The sequence below is a fragment of the Fundulus heteroclitus genome, chromosome 4 (assembly GCF_011125445.2).
Source record: "Fundulus heteroclitus isolate FHET01 chromosome 4, MU-UCD_Fhet_4.1, whole genome shotgun sequence".
In the NCBI taxonomy this organism is placed as follows: domain Eukaryota; kingdom Metazoa; phylum Chordata; class Actinopteri; order Cyprinodontiformes; family Fundulidae; genus Fundulus; species Fundulus heteroclitus.
Window position 1 is genome coordinate 18,658,626 of NC_046364.1, and position 22,704 is coordinate 18,681,329.

Consider the following 22,704-nt stretch of genomic DNA (forward strand, 5'->3'; position numbering starts at 1 on the left):
TTAAGCAGGGGTCTGCTTACTCCAAAGGACCTCAGCCTCCTCAGGAGGTGGAGCCGGCTCTGGCCCTTCTTATACAGGGCGTCTGTGTTGTGAGTCCAGTCCAGTTTATTGTTGATGTGAACACCCATATCTGAAACTCTCCACAGTTTCTATGTTCATACGGTCATCTGCCTCGACCGACTGGGGGTTACAGAAGACAGAGCAGAGACACAACAAGAGAGACAAACAAGCACGGAAGCACACATTGATCTAGTAATCTGTTCTACATTAGATGGTAGTAGCGGGTGAGCCGTCTTCTCTGGATGACCTCACAGCTAACAGAACACCAGACCAGGTGTGCCTACTATGAAGAAAAAGAGAGAGAACAAAAAGTTAAAAGCTGAAATGACGACAAGCAATGCAAATTGGAGAACAGTAGAACTCAGTAGAATAAGAAAAATAGGCCCTGATGTCCTCCAGCAGCCTAAGCCTATAGCAGCATAACTATAAAGGTAGCTCAGAGTAACATGAGCCACTCTAACTATAAGCTTTGTCAAAAATGAAAGTTTTAAGCCTAGTCTTAAAAGTAGACAGGGTGTCTGCCTCACAGACCAAAACTGGGAGTTGGTTCCACAGGAGAGGAGCCTGATAGCTAAAGGATCTGCCTCCCATTCTACTTTTAGAGACTCTAGGAACCACCAGCAGACATGCAGTCTGAGAGCGAAGTGCTCTGTTAGGAACATATGGGGTAATCAGGATTTAACAGGAAGCCAATAAAAGGGAGCTAAAATTGGAGAAATATGATCCCTCTTGTTGATTTTCATCAACCAGTGAAATATAAAAGATTGACTTCCGATTAACTCAGAATGAATATGAGCCTCTTCCTGCTGCGGAGTATTTAGAAAAAGCTAAAATATGCAAGATGTTTTCAATAATTTCACACTTCTGTGTTTGATACAAAATTCTAGATACTTTTGAGTCATAGTTTTGATGTCTTCACTATGTGTTGTGCAATTTAGAAAGTCATAACGTGGCAGACTGGAATACTTGGGGTAGCTACATGTATAGTTGAGACTGTCTTCTGCTGCGGCAGCATATTTGATTTTTGCGACAATTCAACAAAACACAAAAAAGATGCACAATTTCGACCTATAGGCTATTAATTTGTGGTGTAATGTAATGAAAATCTCTCAAATCGAAATTTAAATTTCACCTCAGACCGTCACTGGGGTTCCCTCTGCTGAGGGTCATGTGTTGTGCAGTGTGCTTTGTGAAGAGTGAGAATGGAGGTAGCAATTTTTAGTCTTGATCCAAACCACTGCCCATAGGAAAATTTGAATAGAAACATGAAAGAAAAGCTAAATTTGCCATTATTTCAACAACCCAATAATTTTTTTTGCAATGCATTGAAGATGAAATTTACCTGTAAAGTTATATTACTAAAAAAAGATGATGAATATGAAAATCTTTCTAAGGATGGACATTGACCCACCTTGCCCCCTTGGGGGTGCCAGAGATGATCTCAGTGATTGTAATTTATGAACACATGCTGTGAAGAAATTATTTTGTTACAATCATGGATGCTTTGTAATTTTATCATTCTATCAGAAGACTTGCTGTTTTTAAGGAATTCTCAAACTAGGCTATAATAGAAATAAAAAGTGAAAATATTGAGAACATATCGGACTTTTTCCTCTTCCGTGCCGCCGTTCACGCTCCAAACCCGTAAACTTTAATCACGTGACGTCAACTCAATCGGGAATCAGCCAATCAGAAAAAAAAAAAAAAAACATCCCAGCAATCTGGCTGGATTAGCTACCGCGTCTGAGTGCTGACATTTCCGACAGCACTTTAAGGCAGCACTTGTTGAATTCAGGGTGACGCGCAGCTCTGACCCGACAAAAACTCCACGGAACAAACTAAAGTGAGGGAAAAACAATTATGAAAGCTACAGGGGATATAACTACAGCGACCTTAGGATCCTTCCTTCTGCTGCTTTGCGTGTGTTCACTCAGAGGTACGTCTTCTCGGTAAATGTGATTTGAGACGATGCGTCTCCATTCAGAGTTGCTGTGTTTAAAACTCCTCGTAAGGTCTGTTTATTGCGTTTGGGTGTTGGCTCAGGAAAGTCTCTACAACTGAATGGAGACTCAATCAGAGCTCTCGTTTTCTATGGTACCGTGTTCTCCTTTTTCCCATTGGGATGTAATTTTAAAACGGAGTAAGAAAAGAAAGGGGGAAAAAAAACAGCCAATGTGTATGTTTTGTTTCTTTTCCTTAAAATATCCTTATGTGGAATAAGTGAATGAGTGAGGGAGGGAGAGAGACGGAGTTTTTCCGCGGAATATGGCAAAATTGTAATTGATACATAAGATTAAACCTCTCCTCATAGCTACCAGGTTATTATTGTCATGGCAGAATGGTCATTAAATGTGACTTAGCTCTGTTATTACACGCAACACTGTTATTACTAAGGGCCTATTTTGCACAGAGGTTTTTTGTAAGAAACCGGTTGGCAAAACAAAAGGCACGCACTGGTGTTGCGTGTTTAGCATTGTGCACCATTCACATTACATTGTAGGCATTGTAATAAACAATATGAGTCATCCCTTTATTTCTCCATATTCACTGTTAAACTTGTAATCTTTTAAAGAGCACACAATCAGTGTTTCTTCTGTTTGTTTGCTTCTGTTTTTAATTTGGACTCTGGCAGCTTTTCTAAAACTCGTTTTTTTAGTCCATTCCCTGCATCTGAACGTGTTGGCATATTGATCAGTATGAGCTCAATGAATACAGAAAGAGGACAAGTAGGACAAAAAGAAAAAAGAAAAAGAGTAGTCAGACCTAAAAACAAAACGACCTGACATTGAGAGATGTCTACAGCTCACGTTGACAGCATAAAAACGGCAGCAACGTGTTGAATTTTCCAGCTTATCAGCTGTATGTTGTTGAAATGGGAACGAATTTTGAACATGGTAATAGAAGGATCTAAAGGTCTACTTTGAAATGGCTCTTTGCTATGTTGTTGTGTAGATTTTAAGCCTGGCTGATTCCCTGTCTCCAGGAGCCAAAGATGTTGAAAGAAAAAAACTTTGAAGGACCTCCAAAAACACAATAAAATGTATGTCCTGGGGCAACGTCTGATGGAGCATTTGACTGTATGAGTTCCAAAAATGAATAAGCGAGGGAGGGCCAAAGAGTTTTGCACAACACTCCAAAATGTGAACACGTTTACAACAACAATGCGTGTACTACTTTAAGATGTTCTAGTTTTGCTGCTCCTGTGACAGCTTTGCGGTGTCCCAGAATGTCCCAGCTGGTGCAGGAAACATCACCATATGTGCTTCTGTCTGGAACCAGCAGCAAGCAGCTGTCGACTCACCTAAATTCTGGTCAACATGCAAAATGTGCCGCTGACCTGGAGGAATTACGATGTGCTACTCATCTCTGTGGCCACCAGGTGTTTTGGCTCTTTTGGACTGAACGACTCGACTTCTTTGGCCATGCTGTTTTCATACATTTGTATTGTCTCATCTGCTCCTTGTTGGTCAGGTGTGCTGTGCGTGTCCTCAGATTCTCCTGAGCTGCTGCACTGAAATGTTGTGTAACCGAGTCCTGAGAGGGCCGCATGCCTCTGTTCGACCCGGCTTATCCCACTAGATCCTAATCCCGAGGATAAACATGTTTCAATGTCTCTGATGGCTTCAACTTTACTATGTCCAACTTTTTGTTAATGTGTAATATTTTTTAATATCCATCTACTTGTTTTTGTTTGTTGTAACTCTGAAATCTATTTTTCAGTGGGTTTTTAAAAAAAATCCTCACACAGATCTTTATTGTATATGGCACAGCTAATCTGCTCATCTGAAACCAGTGTGACTTTGTGGTTTCCTGTAGACTCCCAACAGTAAAAGTGCATCGCTGGCAAAATATTAATCCACCAATGTTTTTCTTGCTTTTTTTAGTGTTGACTACTCTTTTTGGCTCCATTTAGATCAAATAGTACTGTTGTATGTCAAAAATAACTTTGATAATGTATCATTGTAGTCTTTTAAATTAAATGTTATTTCATCTCAGTGGGACAGCTCCAAATGTGCAGAGCTCAAACATTAATATTTTTAAAGTCATTGAGAGGAAAAGCTGCAAATATATACTGTTTAGCTGAAATTCAACATTGTTGTGCAGCAGGTGTCTCTATTGTATATATTTTATCATTTAGCTTAACTGGATTCTTGTTTTGTAATTTTCCTGTCCTCTTAGTTGTTAAGGTTTCCCACTCGGCATAGCTTTTGTTCTTCTGCTGTCAGCTCACCTGCCATTCTTATTCAGCAATCACTCTCCCAGTATTTCTCATCTTTGTCTTTTCAGTTCCCTTATGAGATCCTCCTCTTTACAGCATGTCATTTACAGCATTTTCCAGTCAATGAATGTACCACACTAAGGGCTACCAGATCACTCTGACAACAATGCTCTTTGGTGTGCATGAACTAAGAAGTCCAAGTCAGAAATCTTCAGTATCAGTGGGGTGTTTAAAAACGAAATAAGAGGAAATACAGTAATGTAAGAATCTATTTGAAAGAAAACAGCATTTTTCACATGTCCAAATATTAACTTTATTTGGGCTCTGAGAGAGAGCACGACTTTTAGAAGATAATAAGAGAGCTGAACCGAATTCAAGGAAGTTGCTCTGATTTATTCGTAAGAGCTTTCGACCACTTTAAGGGAGCATGCTAGATTCTGAAATCTTGACCATGCTAACCATGCTAATAAAAGATGCTGAAATTTTCAACTTTGTAATCGGTTTGTTTTTAGTTTTAAAATAGTCTAACCCTGTTTTACGGTATTGTGCTATCTTTGCTTATACTATTTAAACACCCCTATGCCAAGAATGTAAGAAAATATGCTTTTTTGTTGTCTTCGCATATTATACTTCTGGTATTAGCAGGTCAAAACCTGCCAAAAAATACAGATTTTTGCATCTCCAAAATGTCATAGAAAAATAACGTGGGATTGTTCAAAATGTATAAACTTTATTAGAGAGGTTTCTGTGTCATCAAACGAGTCAGAGAGAATTTCTTAACATTCAAAGCTTTGTTTCTGAGGCTTCTTTTTGTTTTGTTTTATGTATTTTACTGCTAAACCGAGAAAATAAGAGATACACACTTCCTTTATTGCCCCACAATGGGGAAATCTGGGGGCGACAGTGGCAAAAAACACATGGACAGAGTTACATACTAAATCAGTAATGAATTAGCTAATCTCATCTCAAATTTGTTCCAAACATTAGAGAATGAACTTATCAGAAAGGCAAAATAAAAGTAAAAAATAAAACCAGAGTAAGAACTTCACAGTTATTAATAATATTGGATGGTCAGGTAAAAAAAAGGAAATAATTAAGTTAAACAGAGGAAAAAACAGCAGCCGATTTACACAACGATGTAAGAAAAATGCAATATGCATGATTGTACAAGCAACATCTCAGCGTAACCAAGACATGTGCAAGTGTACGTTAGCATCTAAGAGACTGCGCCTTCAGAGCAGGAACATCTTTCAAATAATGAAAGGCACTAGAGTTCCTAGTGTCAATATATAAAAAGTCACTTTTTTTATCCTTATTAAACACACCCAAACAACAAACTCCAGCTGTTTCACTCTGTAAATGCATCAGCCAACCCCATATGTCGTAATTCTCCAACTATTTTTCTTACGCTCATCTTTTGCCAAATTAAACCGCTGAGTTCAAATAAAGTTCACACGGATGAGTTAGCACGCGTTTTAGTCTGCTGAAAGAAAATTGGAAACAATAATATCAATCAGTTCATGCGTCTCTAGTGTATTGCAGTGGGCCAGCAGCATTTTTTAATGACCCTCACACGCCGTTCCCCTTGTCATGTTCAGCTGACTACTGTGAGGTGAACTCTTGCCACAATGGAGCCACGTGCGTGATGGGAGTAGGAGAGGACCCTTTCATCTGCATCTGCACAGATGGCTTCGCTGGGGACACCTGTAACCTGACAGAGACAGGTAGAGTGGAAAAACGGCGAGTTCTGCGGCGAGAAACCACGTGTGCCGCGACGACTGAAGCATTTTACTCTTCCTCCTTCTTGCAGGACCCTGCAGCCCAAACCCCTGTAAGAATGACGGGTCTTGCGAGGTCATCGCTCCGACCAGACGGGGGGACGTCTTCAACGAATACGTCTGCAGGTGTCAGCCCGGCTTTGAAGGAGTGCACTGCCAGATTAGTAAGCTGTTGTTCCCTTAACCTTGCTTGCTGATGTCAATTAGTATTACAACTCCCAAGCTAATCTTTGTTTTTATTTAAGATGTTTGGAAGGGCTTTTATAAATATATATATATATATATATATATATATATATATATATATATATGTATATATATGTGTGTGTGTGTGTGTGTGTGTGTGTGTTTGCATGGAGCATCTGTTGTATAAGGAAATACTGAAAATCATTTATAAAAATAAGAAAAACATGAAAAAATACATTGTGCAAGTTAAAGGTAAATGTATAGAAACTTTTTTGGGCAAAACATAGTTCAGTATGAAATGAAGGTTGCACATTGCTGTTGAGTGAGATGCTCTTTGAGTGCTAGCTCAACATCAGCAGTGAAAGAGATGTGTCCGCTCAGTAGATGCATGAAAGGGTCTCATTCAGTGGAATCTGTGGTGTTTTTGTTTGGCTAATTAGTGAAAGACCACTCTAAGTCTCTTAGCATTCAGATGTCCTCCTCTCAGGGTCAACACTGCATCTATTTGTGCTGAAGCCTGACCCGAACCCACGAAGAATTTCAATTCCCAGCTCAGTTGCAATTATTGGAGAAACAGCTATTTATTGCAAAAAGGAAATTTTGACAAGAACGAAAACAAAACAAAAAAGGAACTGAAGGAAATACAGACGACTGTTAAAATATATACTTTATTTTTCAGAGTTTCATTTTACTGTTTCTTTGCTGCGGAGATATTTTGGGGAATGAACCTCACCCCAAGCCTACTATCCGACCACCAATTGCAGTGTTTGCACAGTCTGGTCATCTGCTCTAATTTCAGCCTGACTTAAAAGACCGCACAGCAACTTTGCTGTTTGAACTGCGCTAAAACCGAGCATTTTTGCACATTTCTGTGCGGTTTTCTTTGTAATAACAAAAGCAACATCTAACAAGACCGCAAATAAAAAAAAGAAAACGTAAAAAGTGGGACATGCATTTTTTATTCAGCCCACTTTATTCTGATACATTGACATTCTTGACAAATTGGTAAATAGTATCCCCCTCCGTATTAGCCATTTTAAGGAGTTGTCTCGCATGCTATAGAACCATAGTAGGGTTTCAATCTAGCATGACCTCTGTGAATGAGGTTAGGTTGTAAAACAATCTCCAAAGCTTTGAGGATCTCAGGAAGCGCTGCTCAGTCCATCAAAAATGTGAACAGTAAGGGACAGCTGAAATCCTACCAAGATGTGCACCCAAGAGTCCCGTGGTAACTCGGGAGTAGCTGCAAGGATCCACAGCTCAGGTGAGAGAATCTGAAGAGGATTTGCAGGAATTGTTATGCAATTCATAAATCTGGCTTTTATGGAAGGGTGTTGAATTTTGTTACACGTGTGACCAAAGGTGCCCTGGTTCAGTGAGACCAAAAGAGAACCTTTTGGGCCCACATGCAAGAGGTAATGTGCGTTGGAAAACACCATCTGAACACACCATCTACACCGTAATAACTCACAGTGGTGCGTTTACTGTTTATTCAGCAGGGAGAGGGTAGATGGATGGAGCTAGGTAACAGGACAATACTGGAACAAAAGGTTGCAAATGACTAGACCGGAGCAGGGGTTCACCTTCCAGCAGAATTCATGTGCATGCCACACTTTTCAGATTTGCCATTTTTTTTCTTCTACTTCGCAATTGTGCACCACTTTGTGTTGGTCTCCCACAAAAAAAATCCCAAATACAGACATGGAAGTCCGTGTCTGTAATGTGACAAAACGTGAGAAAGTTAAAGAGATATTAATACCGTACATTAGGCTACGTCCCAGCCAGACCGCTTGTAAGCTGTGCTGAGCCAGTGATGTTGAAGCCATTCGGGCATCTGTGTCTAAGTTGTGACCAATCCTCTTAGACAGGCCCTCTTAGATCTTGTTTACAGGAACAAGACCAAAACAGGTTCATCTGGCATTACATCACCGTGCCGTCTGCTTTAGCTAAGAACCTCCTCGGATGTTAGGGTGAAAGGAGACGATTGCAGTTAATATTAGATTGTCATTTTGGTAAACTGTCCTAGCGACGTGAATTAGATACTGGATCATATTTGTGTGGAAGCTAATCAACCTAAGTGAGTTATTATTTTATTGTACAACTAAGAGCACATTTAATTAAATGGATAAAAACAATTTAAACGAGTATAACAATACAAAGCACATGAAACACCTCGAGGAGGAAAGCTCTGCAGCAGTAGGCGGTTCTGCTTATAACTGTGCCGTAACAGCCGCCCCACGGCAGTGCTTCTGTATCTGAAACGGATCTGGACAGGGGGCCCAGACACTCCAATGATCTTTAGCTCTCCTCAGTATTATCTGTAGGGCCCCTTGTCTGTTGTTTGTCAACCAGAGCACAGCACTGAGCTGTGGTACAAAAATGTATAGACCAGGCCTGTGCAGTTTACACCACAGGCAACAGACGGCCTGTTGGGTAAAACTAACTGACCAATGGGGATAAATAGAAATGTTAAATTTCAACATGCAGAAAGTGTTACGCCCGCTTACAAATCCAATATTTGCTGCTTTTATGCTCAAAGAAAAGGTTTTACTTTGAAGGCAATGTCTGTCCTCTCACTGTGTTTTGGGTAGCAGCACTAGCCCTGTCCTGGTGACTCATGTGGAAATTAAGACTCATACAGAATGTTGTGTTTTTAATAAGCCATGAACTTCAAAGTATGGCTGCGTGGAGAACAAGCTGGTGTTTCCTGGCACTGCAGCCTAAACTAAACAACATCTGGATAAACAGACAGTGGAATGGAAGAACCTTTATTTCACCTGCTTTGACAGTCGTTTCTTTTATGATTTTAAAGAAACAAACAGTTTCAGCTGTCGGTACTGCAAGCCTTGTTTGTTGTTCTGTTGCCATGACTACTGTTACCAGGAGCAGATAAAAAAAATTCATATTTAGGTTTATGTTGCTACTTTTGGAAAAATCAAGTCTGGCCAATGATGGACAACAATCACAGTCAGTCATTTGGCTCTTTGGGAGAACTGGTTGTCGACCCCAGATATGATCCCACCAACAAGAATTAAACAGCCAATCAGGGCGAAAGCAATTAATCGTCATTAGCCGTGATTAATCAATTATTGAAATAATCGTCAACTAATCTAGTAATCAAATCGATAACTGGAGTCTACAGACTCTAAAATATGTCATTTGCTGAAAGAACAACCCATTCAGAGCAGTAATTATTAAAGACAGATACATTTTGCATTTATGATGAAAACCCTTCTTTGTCTGTAAATATGCTCTTTCCAGAACTCCTCAAGAGGCATAGTTTAAGCTTCACCTGTTCAAGTTCTGTAAAAAAAAAATAAAAAAAATTGCTGTTTGATTAATCCGTTAATCAAAAAATAGTACACAGATTAAACAATTACCAAAATAATAGTTGCAGTCGTAGTTATATTGTCTCAATAAATGTTTTGCCAAGCAGAAATAGATAGATTAGACAGACTAGATATATATATAGATAGATAGATAGATAGATAGATAGATAGATAGATAGATAGATAGATAGATAGATAGATAGATAGATAGATAGATAGATAGATAGATACCAATTTTTAGATTACCATGTTGTCAGCATTAAATAGATTTTTTTTTACATCTTTCTGCTCTTTGCAATGCATTTGAAATGTACAATACATTTTATTTTTTAGTTCAAGAGAATTGTTTATTGTGGTTCATTAATTTATGAAGAGTATCTCTTCTTATATTAGTTAATCGACAAAAATAATCAATAGATTAATGAATTACTAAAATAGTTGACAGCTGCAGCCCTACAACCAAAAGGTATCCAGAGTTGAAGAAATAAAGCAGAAACAAGTACTCGTGCCTGCATACATCATTAACAGATTCAGCAGACTGATCCAGTAGCTGATTGTAGTTTGGTGCTGGGCAGGAAAAGGTGCAGCCACCTGGTCCGGCTGCACCGAGTTCTACATAAATAGTCCATCCAGATTTTCAGGCTTCCAGGTCAGCGTAATCTTTCTGTTGTTGCTGGAGTCACCCATGTGCCACTGACCCATCTGTCTGCCCTGCAGGTTGTTTGGGTCGTTCTAACCTGTAAGCTGCTTCCTTGAAGCGTGTGACCAAAAACATTTGTGCGTTTAACCACCTGGTGAGCGGGGAAGAAGATCTAAGATCTGCCCTGCTAAAGTGTCCACAGAGAGTTTTATGGCATCCTGTGTTGCCTGAATTAATCCCAGCGTCTGTTAGCTTACAGTCACTGTGCAAGGGTCATAATGAGGGATGAAAGGCAGGAGTGGTGTGCTGTCATCGTTTAGCTTGCTGACACGGGCTCCTGATGTGCAAGAGCGCCATCTTGCGGAGACTAGAGTGCATTGAAATCTGGCTACAGGATGTAAGTGCAGACATTTTCTGTTTCCACTGTGATCAGACTGCTGTGTGATTCAGTTGAGTTCAGACTTTATTCCTGCTTCACAAACTCTAAACATTGTCCCTGTCAATTTACCTTCATGTGAGATGTAGAGATGACTCCCACAGTCGCTGATCTCCGTTTTAATTTAGGGGTAATTATGATTAACAGCCCAGTGTCTCTGTTTCCTGTTTGGATCATTTGTGCATCAGATCTCTTAACAGCAGTCATATTTATTCGTGTTGGATGTTTCCTGTTCCCCTTTCACTTAATTAGACATTTAAAAAAGAAATAAATAACAGGCTGCCGTGTTTTTTTTTTCTAGATGTGAATGACTGTGCCAAAGAGCCTTGCAGGAATGGAGGGACCTGTCGGGATCTTGACGGAGACTACGCCTGCCAGTGCCCCTCACCGTACGTCGGGAAGCAGTGCCAGCTACGTACGTTCGCCGGTCCCACTCCCTACAGATTCTGTCCACAGATGGAAAACATGAAACATTTTTACTTGACTTGCAGAATTGTCCCAAATACTCCGTATTAGCCATTTTATGGAGCAGTCTCACACGCTAAAGAGCCAAAGTGGGCTTACCAGGAGCTGATAAAAACAGCATGACCTCTGTGTAGGGCTGGGCGATATGGATTAAAAAATAAACCTCCGATTTTATCATACCAGATCCGATTAATCGATTTTTTTCCTCCTTTTTGTTTCATAAAAAGAAATTAAAGAAATTATTTTAAAACCTTGCTTTTATGTCAAGCATTTTGTCAGGTAGTTGACCTGAATTCAAAGTGCAACTAAAAACAAGCTGTGAAACATGCTTGTAAAACAAGATGGCAGCCGTGCCATTATAAACAATGAAAATATAACAAAACATTTGCTGCTAGTGGTATTACACATTGACCTAAGAACAGGCTTCACTGCACTTGTGAACTTCAAACTAAGTTAAAAAAAAAGTAAATAAGTAAATGAAATACCTCGTATTATGGTAAAAAAAGTTTCCACTTAACAATATTTTGACAATATATTTGGCTAAACATATATCGAGCATCACATGCTGTTCTCTTCATTGACACCCAATGAGTGTATTGGCAAAATACAATCCAGATTTTCCAAAAATGAAATCTTAAAGAATTGTAAATTCGAATTGATCGATTAAATCGATTTATCGCCCAGCCCCACCTCTGTGAACTGGTAAAACAGTTGTTGAAATTCAAAGTTAATGTTGCCTCCTAGGGTGCATCGCTCTGCTGGGTATGGAAGGCGGAGCGATCGTGGAGTCCCAGATTTCCGCGTCCTCCGTGCACTACGGCGTTCTGGGTCTCCAGCGCTGGGGGCCCGAGTTGGCCCGGCTCAACAACCAAGGCATCGTCAACGCCTGGACGTCAGCCGGCCACGACAGGAACCCTTGGATCGAGGTGAGAGAGAGAGAGACGGCCAGGCTTTTTCGGATCGGGACGACGACTAGCGTTCAGAGGGTTTGACGGCGCGTGCTTTTCAGATCAACATGCAGAAGAAGATGCGCCTGACGGGCATCATCACTCAGGGAGCCAGCCGCATGGGCGCAGCGGAGTACATCAAGGCCTTCAAAGTGGCGAGCAGCCTGGATGGAATCAGCTACGTCACCTTCAAAGGAGACGGGATACGAAGAGACAAGGTCAGACGTGACTTTGTTTTAAAAAAAAAAAAAACACCTGCTAGTTCCTCTTTTCCTTCAGCATATTCAGTCCTTCCGTTCCGGCTCTTGTTTGTGGGCGGCAGGTTTTTGTGGGCAACACCGACAACGACAGCACGAAGACCAACCTGTTGGACCCGCCCATCGTGGCCCAGTTCATCCGTATCATCCCCGTGGTGTGCCGCAGGGCCTGCACCCTGCGCATGGAGCTGGTGGGCTGCGAGCTAAATGGTAAACGGCCAGAAAGCATCCACAGACTTCCAGAAGGTTTTAATAAAACTGGGTTTCATTTTTTAAAAATTTGGCCAACTCAAGACAGTTCTGTAAGGATTATTTGTAGTAACGTAAGTCTTCATGAACACAGAGTTAATGTAAGGAGGTTTTAGTAATTGGGTTACCTACATTGTGTTACACTCTCTTTACTTCTTTCTATTCTTTCTTTTTTAAACCTGCCTGGTGTTAAAGTGGTTGAAATTGCCCGCGGGTCGAGATCGGTTTCCTCTAAAAGCCGGATGAAGCCGATTGCTGTTTTCTTCTGGGTATATTCACTGTCTCTTCCCTCTTTTCTGCTCTTTTTTCTTCCCGTCTCTTTGTTTCCGTTTTGGTCACGATTCACAGTTTATTCAAACACGACAGGTTGCTCCGAGCCCCTGGGAATGAAATCGCGACTCATCTCGGATGACCAGCTTTCAGCCTCCAGCACTTTCCGCACGTGGGGCATCGACACCTTCACCTGGCACCCTCAGTTTGCCCGGCTGGACAAGGCGGGCAAGACGAACGCCTGGTCTCCCGCTCAGAACAACCGCTCGGAGTGGATCCAGGTCGGGAAAAAACTTTAAGCAGTCGACGTCGGATCGACGATTCGTGGTTTTGAATCCAGTTTATCCTGCAGATTCTTACCGGGTTTTCTTTTTCTTCTGCTCTCGCTCCTCAGGTGGACCTCGGTAAAACAAAGCAGCTCTCAGGCATCGTCACTCAGGGTGCCAAGGACTTTGGGGTGGTGCAGTTTGTTTCGGAGTTTAAAGTTGCGTACAGCAATGACGGCGAGTCGTGGAGCATCGTTAAAGAGGAGAACACTGGCGATGATAAGGTCAGACGTGCACGAATACTTTCTGTCTTCTTCTATGGTACCTTATTTTCTGCCTATAATAGACCTTCCTTTAGTATTGGCACCCCTGGGAAAAATGTTTAAAAAAAACTTACAGTTGCAGTTGTTTTAAGCTTTTTTTAACAGTTACTGATCTAACTGTAAATCTGGGTAAATTTAGAAAAGTAGCTGTATTCTTGGTGTCATTTCTTGATCGATGAAGGTAAACAGACCTCTACCTTACTACGATGACATGTCCTCTTCTCTTTGCCATTTTGAAGAGGGACTGAGAGAAACAGGCTTTTGTTTATAGTCATGGATTAGAAAATAAAGCTTCTTTAATACTTTGACTTAAACAAATATAGATTTAAAAAGTGCTTGAGTAACCTTAAGAATTGTTAGGGGAACCAGCAACTAAGGCAGATATGATTTAAGGTAAATAATAATTGTTTACATAAAAAAAATTTCAGACACTAAATAAATGTAAACATGTTATAAGATGAATTTTTAAAGATTTTCGAGGTGAAATTAATCTGCAGGAATGAAAGTTGCGTTTATTTTTTAAGGCCTTTCAAGGTCATCGTCAACGTTATTTATTTTGCGCTTTACAACCTAAGTGGCACCTATAAAGTGCTGCACAGCAAGAATGAAATAGTTCCTAGTAGTTAACAAGAAATAAAAAACACTGGAATAATTTTAGTTTAAAAAAATGAAATAGAAATAGTTGATGAATTCAAAAGCCAAAGAGTAGAGATGGGTCTTCAAATGCACCTTAAAATGTTCACAATTATGTGCAGCTTTTATATGGATCGGTAGATTAGTCCACCGTTTTTCACACATCTTCACCAGGGGACGTCTGTAATGGAGGAGAGCACTTCAGTCGAGTAAATGTGAATACTGATTTGTTATATGACTTCCCAAAGTTTGATCATATTATGCCTTCCGTGGTTCTTTTAATTTGGGATTTCTCCTCATCATATGCAGCTCTTTTTTGGTGAGAATTTTAGTTAGGGTAAATTAACCTCTATTTAAACTGGAAAACAAGCGTTGATATTCTTTTTACCCTTAGTAAGGAGATGAAATCATAAAGCATGCTGACAATTTTAACAGGTGATCATAGATGCTCTGGTTGGGCGTGGGTTGTGAGCACGAAGTTTTCAAGCACCATTGCCAGTTTGGGGGGGGGGCACTGATCATCTTAATCAAAAATCAAATGCAAGAATTTCAGGAGTGTTTTATGTAGCATATAAGACGGTGTATGTAGTGGAACCAGAACTTTGTGACGGGCTATGATGTCCTACAAATTACCAAAGCAATAATAAGTAACGGTTGCGCACACAAGAGAGTCTGGTCCAGTTGGTGGACCAACAAATCCAAAGAGGTGCCTGTTGCACATTGTGGCCCCCCCTTAGTGTCACCTCAGGCTGTGAACTTTAAAACAGATGCTTCTTCTCACTTTGATCTGTAATTCTGTTGAATTATTACGAAACGGCATTGTTTCATCTTGATCGTGTCCCGTTCTTGGCTCCCCTCAAACATTTAGCCGTTTCCTTTAAGGACAGAAGCTAAACAGCAACAACTAAGCGTGTTAGCTGTGAATATAATTTAGACTTTGGTTGTTATTTGCAGATTTTCCAGGGAAACACTGACAACAACACTCACAAAAAGAACGTGTTCGAGCCCCCGTTCTATGCTCGATACGTCCGAGTCGTCCCCTGGGTTTGGCACGAGCGCATCACCCTACGCATGGAGCTGCTCGGCTGCGATGACTGAACCAACAGAACCCGTTCATCCAGCTGATTTCTTCCACAAACTGGATCTCATCTGTTTGGCACTCTGTGGAGATCGTGTCTGCTGAATAGTTTGGACTCTAACACTCATAGCACTTTTGCATTAGGGACTTTTTTTATGTTTACATGGCTACATTGTTTGACATCCCGGCCTTTTGTGACTCACAGAGCGCTCCTTTGATTATTTGTAGTTTTAGTAGCTTTGTATATTTATATATATATAAAAAAAGTCTTTCATTTGGATAATTTACAGCATGTACGGGTTTAACTCTGTTATAGAATGTCCAACATTAGACGGCTGCGACATGTACAAATATTACAGAAGTTAAATAGACGTTTGCAGGCTAATCAGTTGATGGCTCTCGTGTATTTTACATAATTTTGTTTAACTTTGTGTAACTTTGCTCTAATATGATGATTTGTACAACAGATGTGAAATATGTTGAAAATATGCACAGAAAATCTGATTTTTCTTCTTTTTTTAACTCATTGTTGGTCTGGAACTAAGATTATTAAATGTTAAACATAATCTCTTCAGTGTGTTTTGTGCGTTTGTTTGAAAATGCGTCAAATGAAGGGTATTTGATTTGAACCTCACCACTTTGCTGCAAATCATTAGTGAACAACGCTGAGGATACAGTACGTCGATGTGTCTCTGCTTTTTTATGGGACAAAATTATCTGAAGAGACACTGGATGGATTCTTACAACAAGACTTTGCTTGCCGTGATTTTTTTATGCCATCCTAGTTTATTTAGTGTGGCCCAGCTGGTCTTGACTTAAATCTGACACATTTGAGGAGGGAGCAAACTATTAGGGCGATGGTGAGTGAGCCTTTCTTGGAGCTCATCTCCAAATATAGACTGTGAAAACACCAGTGGAAACATGCAGAGAACCAATCAAAAGATTTAAGTAGGTTTTGTTGCTACCACACAAACAAAATAGATTTATTTTCACCTGCTATTGAGAAATGTGTACATTTTGACATGCAATCTTTTCATTACATCTACATAAACAGACATTTCCCACATTTCATTATATTTTACAGATTTTCCAACAGAAACAAAATTATTGGTTGAAATAATAATAATTTTGGGTTTAAGAAAAGCTGCCGTCATATTCAATGAATTTGAATATGTATTTCTAAGAGGCTTGTCAGATTAAAAGTAACTTTTGAAAAAACAACCTTTAAGCAGGTATTAAACATACTTTTTATTAACACAGCATTGCTTGATTAAATATTTTGCTTTTTTATTGGTCTGGTGCACTATTCTACTGTTAAATGTTGTGTTTTCATTAGGTGGAGGTGGGGGGGAAAAATATAATTAATAGAAATAAAGGCTTCAAAACTTCTTCCGTCCATGTTAATCTATGTTTTCCTTAGTGAATTGTTACTGAAACAATAATTATTGAAATAAAATATTTTTTCAATAATATCCTTATTTAATATCTCTGTATTCGGGTAAAGTTTGAAAGTGAGAACTAGAGGTAAAACAGCAAGATGGCTACAAACCTGACTTACAGTAGATCCATTATACCGTGACTCGTTCAAACTTGGAAAACTTGGAGCTCGTACTGTGACTGCGAGCTACTCAGTGCCATGTATTCTTCACATCAACACACACTGAGCTTTTATTTAAAATTGCACTTTTTCAGGCACTCTCTCAGAATGCACCAGAAAGACGACTGAAACCGTAGCAGCAAATGAAACTCTGCAACCTTTATTTCATAAGTTTCGCTTATATCTTCGTGTACATTCATTACTTCAAAGAGTAACATTGATCAAAAAAGCATGTTTTAGTCAAAAGTAATCAGGAAATGAATACATCTTAAAAGAAAAAAAAAAAAACATAGGCCTGATCACCCACTCAATCCTGATGAAGACATTTAGAGATGCTGACTATACACCCTAATTCTGCGAAGAAATACTGAGAAAAATCAATCCATATATAAATATCTAAAAAATAATAACCATACATTAACTGAAATGCTCAAATAAATCACCACAAATCTGGTGATTTGTATTGTATGAAAAAGATGTTTTAACTATGAGTACATCAATAGTTTGACTATTCTGGTCATAGAAAAAATTAAATGCAACAACGACAAGAAGACCTAAGCTTAAACTTAAAAACAAGGAACATGGCTCGACTCAACTCTAGGAATGAAAAACATTCAGGTGAGACATAACTGGAGGAAATAAATAAAGGAATAACGAAAAAAGAGACAATCTGCAACCGAGTATCTGTCTAAGGGCCCACCTGCAGGTTCCTGCGCGCTAATATTCAGTTATTCCTGATCAATAACACAAACAGCCCGCATGTCTTTGCATCATTTCCTGTTATTATGACACTGTCCACCACTCTTAATGTGACATTTAAGCTACAAAGAAAGAAAAGGGCCGTAGCCTCTCTGCAGGGCAAAGTGTGCTGGCTGGAAGAAAAGCTGCTCTCCACAGTTTATGGTTTTTCAATCTTAGTATAGATCACTTGAGTTTTTACATCCAACAGTTTTTCTTGTTTTTGGTCTAAAGTTCCATCCGATATGAACATGCTGTAAAATGATGTTATTTTGGAAGCATCTAAAACGAGGGCCAGTCTCCTGAATGTTTGCACAAGGAAGGAAAGAGTTTGTCTTGACTGCTGAGATTTTGCTACCAAAACGAGCCTCAGAAAGCAATCTGGTGATGAATCGGTTCAGTGACAGCAGAAGCTTTAGGAGGCAGTCGGCCGGCAAAACACAGAAACACCGCTAGAGGCAAAAGAGTGCGGCGCTAACCGATAAATCAACCCACGGGTGTAGTCATTAAGATGTTTCACGTCTCTTAAGATAACCGTTATAAACGTCAAACCGTAAACGTCTACATGAACTCAGCTTCAAACAGGATCCTCTCGATTTTCATCCTGACATCTGTCTTTTTTGAAGGAGACAGCTTTTTGAACATTTTCACCAGGTTCATGAAGTAGAACTCGTCACAATCCTGCGGTTTATCCAAGTTCACCTGCAACATCTTGTCCCGTTTGGTCACGGATTGCTGCACAAAAGTCCCCTCGCCCCCCGCAGCGTCGTCCTCGCTCAGCATGCTGCCAGGCTGAGGGCCCGCCTTGCTGCTGCAGCCTTCCTGCTCAGCTTTGCTCTGGGGATCCGGGGCGATGTCGTCGCTCTCGCTGTCGTTGGTCTCCTGTGTAGAGAAGCAGCTTCTTAAAAAAAAAAACTGTTCAGGGGAAAAACAGAAACCTGGTGACGATCGGCTGGGGGAGTAAGAACCAGTCCCGCCAGTGTTGTGGAGTAGCGGCGGTTTAATCCCCGACGTCGCCTGGAGGCCAACTAGCTCTGTCTCCTCCTATTGCTGCCATCAATTCTGTGCAGCTTGTTTAGCTTTTCTAGAAAAAAAAGTCATTCTGGACTTCCCATAGCCTGCAAAATACAGCAATGTGCAAAGATCCATGCAATATCATTGTTTGCTAGATTGCAGTTTAAACTCTATGCACCAGAGGCGGTTCTAGACCAAATTTACCAGGGGGGCAAAGGTGGGGCCAGTGTTTTTTCTCAGGGGTACAGAACAAAAAACGTAAAAAACAATAAATATAATAATATAATATATTAATATAATGTAATAATATTAAGTGAGCAACGTGTAGCTTTGGAACTGCAGGTTTAAGACCCCTGATCTAGCAGTTAAAACTTTGCCCCCAGCTCATAAGCTAAACGTGAAACCTCTTAAGTTTTAAATTCTTTTTAGAGTAAAACTGTATAGGTAAAAAATAATATTGGTCAAAGTGACCAATCAGTTATGGTTTCTTTGCCATTGCAAATAATTATGGGAAGTATATTTATCATCATGTCTTTAGTACAGGGGCCATAACAGGGGCCCGAACCATTTCTACAGGGGCATGGGCCCCTGTTGGCCCCTGTCTAGAACCGCCCCTGCTATGCACTATGCAGGCTATTAAATTCCAAGGGGCATACAAGCAAGCTCTGTAATTGACAAATATGGGCACTTATTCCTACAGTCTGGGTCACAAATGTATGAACAAATTTGCAAATTAGACAATGACGTCACCCCCCCCCTCCCCTCCAAAAAAAAAGGCACAAAAAAACCCATCACGGTTTAATTAGTGATGAAAATTGTTAAGGTGAAGCTAAAGAAGTCTAGTCGAGGATTAATTTAGCTTATTCCTTTGTTAATGTAATGTTTTCATTTCCTACGTAATATTTTCCTCTGTAACGTTTTTCTGTTCAAGTAAAGCACTTTGAATCGTCTTGTTAATGAAACGTGCTATATAAATAAGCCTGCCTCCCCTTGCCTAGATGAATAGTCTATGATAGTAGAGCAATAATCGTACCATGAAATATGACAAGTTTCTCTCTGTTTCGGCCAGTCTTTTGGCTCTGAGCGATATCGACGCTTGCTCCTGTGGCAAATCTTTGTCCGTTTGCATGGCTTGGCAGAACGCGACGTGCTTGTTGAAGTCAGTCTTGCTTCCCAGCAAGGCTATGCAATACAAACAGTGGTAATGTGGCCGTTTGGCGCACTCCAGCCCACATTTGTGGATCGTATACTCTGAAATAGGATCAACACATGGAATGGTTAATAAAATAGTGAAGGGGGAAAATAAAAAATGTAATTATCTCGACAGACAAAAAAAAAGAAATGATGATTACCTCCAACATGACAGGCTCTCTTCAGGTGAAACTCTAAATGGAGGACGACTTTGGAGCGCTTTGCAGGCTTGAAGAAGGCCGGTGTACAGAAAGGACAGTGATACAGGCCTGGGAAGCAGCAGGTCATACATTTCTCCAGGTGAGGGAAGGACATCCCTCTCTGGATGGTTTTATGAAGCTTTAAAAGAAAAAAAAAAGTAATCAACATCTACATCCATACCACACGATGCATCTATGATCAATAAGCAAGATTTAGAGTATACTAGGGCTTTCACATTAAAGATGTTCTGCATGCACACAGTTAAACAGAAAAAACCACGCAGCGTGCAGATGCATGGACGCGTTTTTATTCAGGACGCGGATTTTTGCGTCATTCTGCAGCCTTTACGCGCCTGTTATGCTGTGCACCGAAGTAAAGTTTAAGAATGATACAAACAAATCATATTTGCATTAGTTAGGTAGCCTGTTAAGACGCTAGCAGGACAACAGGCCACCATTATTGGGTTAAAAGCACCTTCTCTGCCTAACATTTATAAAACTACTGACTGGGATTTACACGGGGGTGACACATGCTACACACTGCGACTACAACCAGGTAAAGAAATGCAATTGATCGCAAGTAGATTTCATTACTTCTCGAGGTTGATCGCTGTCCATGTTTCCTAAAAGTTGTCTTCTTCTTCTTCCTTCTTCTTTTGTGGTTGGTAAAAGTCGTATGGTGAGCGTTACCGCCACCAACCGGTTAGGAGAGTAACCACTTAACAGGAAAAAAATACTATTTAACTATGCTCCATTTTTACCACCTTCGTTTTCCTAAAAAAAAAAAATAATAATAATTATATATATATATATATATATATATATATATATATATATATATATATATATATATATATATATATATATATATATATATATTGTTTGAATAAATTAACTTCCTCGTCCTTTTTGTTGTACATTTATTACATTAAATGTTTCTTTAATATTTCCAAATTCTTCCATCATCCATCTTCTCTCTCTCATATCTCCAACACACTCCTGTGTTTCCTGTGTCAGGTTTATGTATTGTAAATAGTGTACTGTTCCGTTAAGTTATTGCAAATCTTGTTCATATCTTTTCTTCTTCCTCCACTTTTTATCTTGCAAGGCATCCAGTTGAACAGTGCAGAACCGCCACCCTCTGGTACAGACTGTGGTCCAGAAAGCAGATTACGGACGAGTGTGCCTTAATTTGTTATCTGGTTTTCTTTTCTTGTTTTTTTTATTTTTTATTATTATTATTGATCCTGTTGGCTAAAATTTAAATATTTCCTGATGCTTTCAAAATTTGCTAACATATTCAGAAACACAACTGCAATATTGCTGTACAACAGCTTCTGTTTAATGACTTGATTCAAAATTCAATGCCCAAACAGTTATTTTCCAATATTTTGTTTTTCAGGCCTTACATTCAAAATAAATGAATATGATCATTATTTTGGTGCAAACATTCTCCCCAACCCCATTTTATCAACTGCTTTTCCATCTAATTTAACAACAACAGCAACAAAATGGTCTCTTAAAACAAACATTGATGACATCAATGATTGATTTAATGAAGCAATCTAGACTTTGGGTAAAAGCTTAAACTTGGAAGGATTAAGTTGAGGTTTTTCTTCCATTTATCATTTATGTTTTTACACTGAACTTAGACGCCTTACTTCTGACACATTAATCGTATTATGGCTGCTTAGATGTGTTCAGTTTTTCGTGATTCATTATTGTTTTTGTGTTGCTCGCATGATGTTTTAAAGGCTGTTAAAGATGAAATATAACTTTTAAAATAAGTTTCATGTTTTTATTATTATTATTGTTATTATTATTATTTAGAAAGTTTTCAAATTGTCTGAAAGTGTGCTTTCCATTTGGTTGACATCAAGACTAGTCATAGAAGAAAATCCTCACAGAGGAGCCAGCAGATGGCAGTCAGATCTTTGAGAACCTTTTGGACAAACCCAGAAGCACAAAAAAAATAAATAAAGTCAAAGGTATGCACAAATCTGCAAGAAGGCTCACTCACAGTAAAAGTCCACAGTCTTAAAAATGAAAGGTTAAATGTATCTTTAGAAAAGTCAACAATTTAATGCATTTGGCAGGATTTTCTCACATACAAGGCCTTTTACCAGCTTGATTGTCATGTTTTATCTACCTGGAATATATGAACCTGAATTGAAATCTTTCTATATGATTCAATCTCTGTATACAAATTGAATCTGTCTGTCCTGTAGAAGTGCTTGCAATGATGTTTGTTATGAATTGGCACTATAGAAATGAACTGAACCTAATAGAATTGAACTAAACAATAATTTAACTTGAAAAAAAGAAAAAATTAATACAGTTTCAACAATGTTAAACTGGGGTTATTACATGAAGTATTTTCATATAACACACTGAGTCGCAGGTTTATGAGACATTTATATCAGAGTGCAACATGAGGCTGATTTAAGATTTCAAGCAACAGCAACAAAAACGGCCCCCTACTAGACAAGTCAAGGCTGACTGCTCACAGAGCTGCAGCACGCTCAAACATAGCAGCTATATCTTATATAAGAGTAGCTGGAAATCACGCAGATGGACCAGAGAAGAGTTTTCCCAGCATAGAACAATGGTTTGTTCAGGTTTCGCAGGAAGCCGTAACAAACCATTAAGTGAAGAAGCTTCGAAGGAGACATGCCTGATGGCTTCACAGCGCCGGCGTTCCAGGAACAGAAGCCCATCAAGATGACACGGAAAGAGTGTGAAACTCATGTGAGAGCTCATTTATATGGATATCGATCTATAACACACACTTTTTTTGTATTCTACAAACTAGCAGAAAGGCAGCTGAA

At 39.5% G+C, this 22,704-nt stretch overlaps 2 protein-coding genes across 3 annotated transcripts; one reads left to right on the top strand and one right to left on the bottom strand.

The window, feature by feature from the left end:
* The first annotated feature begins 1,808 nt into the window (after positions 1-1,808).
* On the top strand, positions 1,809-15,388 carry LOC105936346 (lactadherin). Of its 2 annotated transcripts, none has more exons than XM_012877129.3 (10): positions 1,809-1,996; positions 5,878-6,003; positions 6,090-6,221; positions 10,950-11,063; positions 11,858-12,039; positions 12,123-12,278; positions 12,383-12,527; positions 12,933-13,117; positions 13,231-13,386; positions 15,013-15,388. In XM_012877129.3, the coding sequence occupies exons 1-10, from the start codon at positions 1,921-1,923 to the stop codon at positions 15,154-15,156; spliced, it is 1,416 nt and encodes a 471-aa protein (XP_012732583.2). In that variant the 5' UTR covers positions 1,809-1,920; the 3' UTR covers positions 15,157-15,388. The 2 variants fall into 2 exon arrangements, with proteins under 2 accessions (XP_012732583.2, XP_012732582.2); XM_012877128.3 differs by having other exon boundaries at positions 1,810-1,996; positions 12,915-13,117.
* Positions 15,389-16,870: 1,482 nt separating this feature from the next.
* Positions 16,871-20,565, bottom strand: LOC105936370. Its single transcript, XM_012877166.3, has 4 exons — positions 20,471-20,565; positions 19,838-20,015; positions 19,519-19,736; positions 16,871-18,353 (listed from the first exon to the last, which is right to left on the bottom strand). The coding sequence occupies exons 1-4, from the start codon at positions 20,492-20,494 to the stop codon at positions 18,033-18,035; spliced, it is 741 nt and encodes a 246-aa protein (XP_012732620.2). The 5' UTR covers positions 20,495-20,565; the 3' UTR covers positions 16,871-18,032.
* Between the last annotated feature and the right edge of the window lie 2,139 nt (positions 20,566-22,704).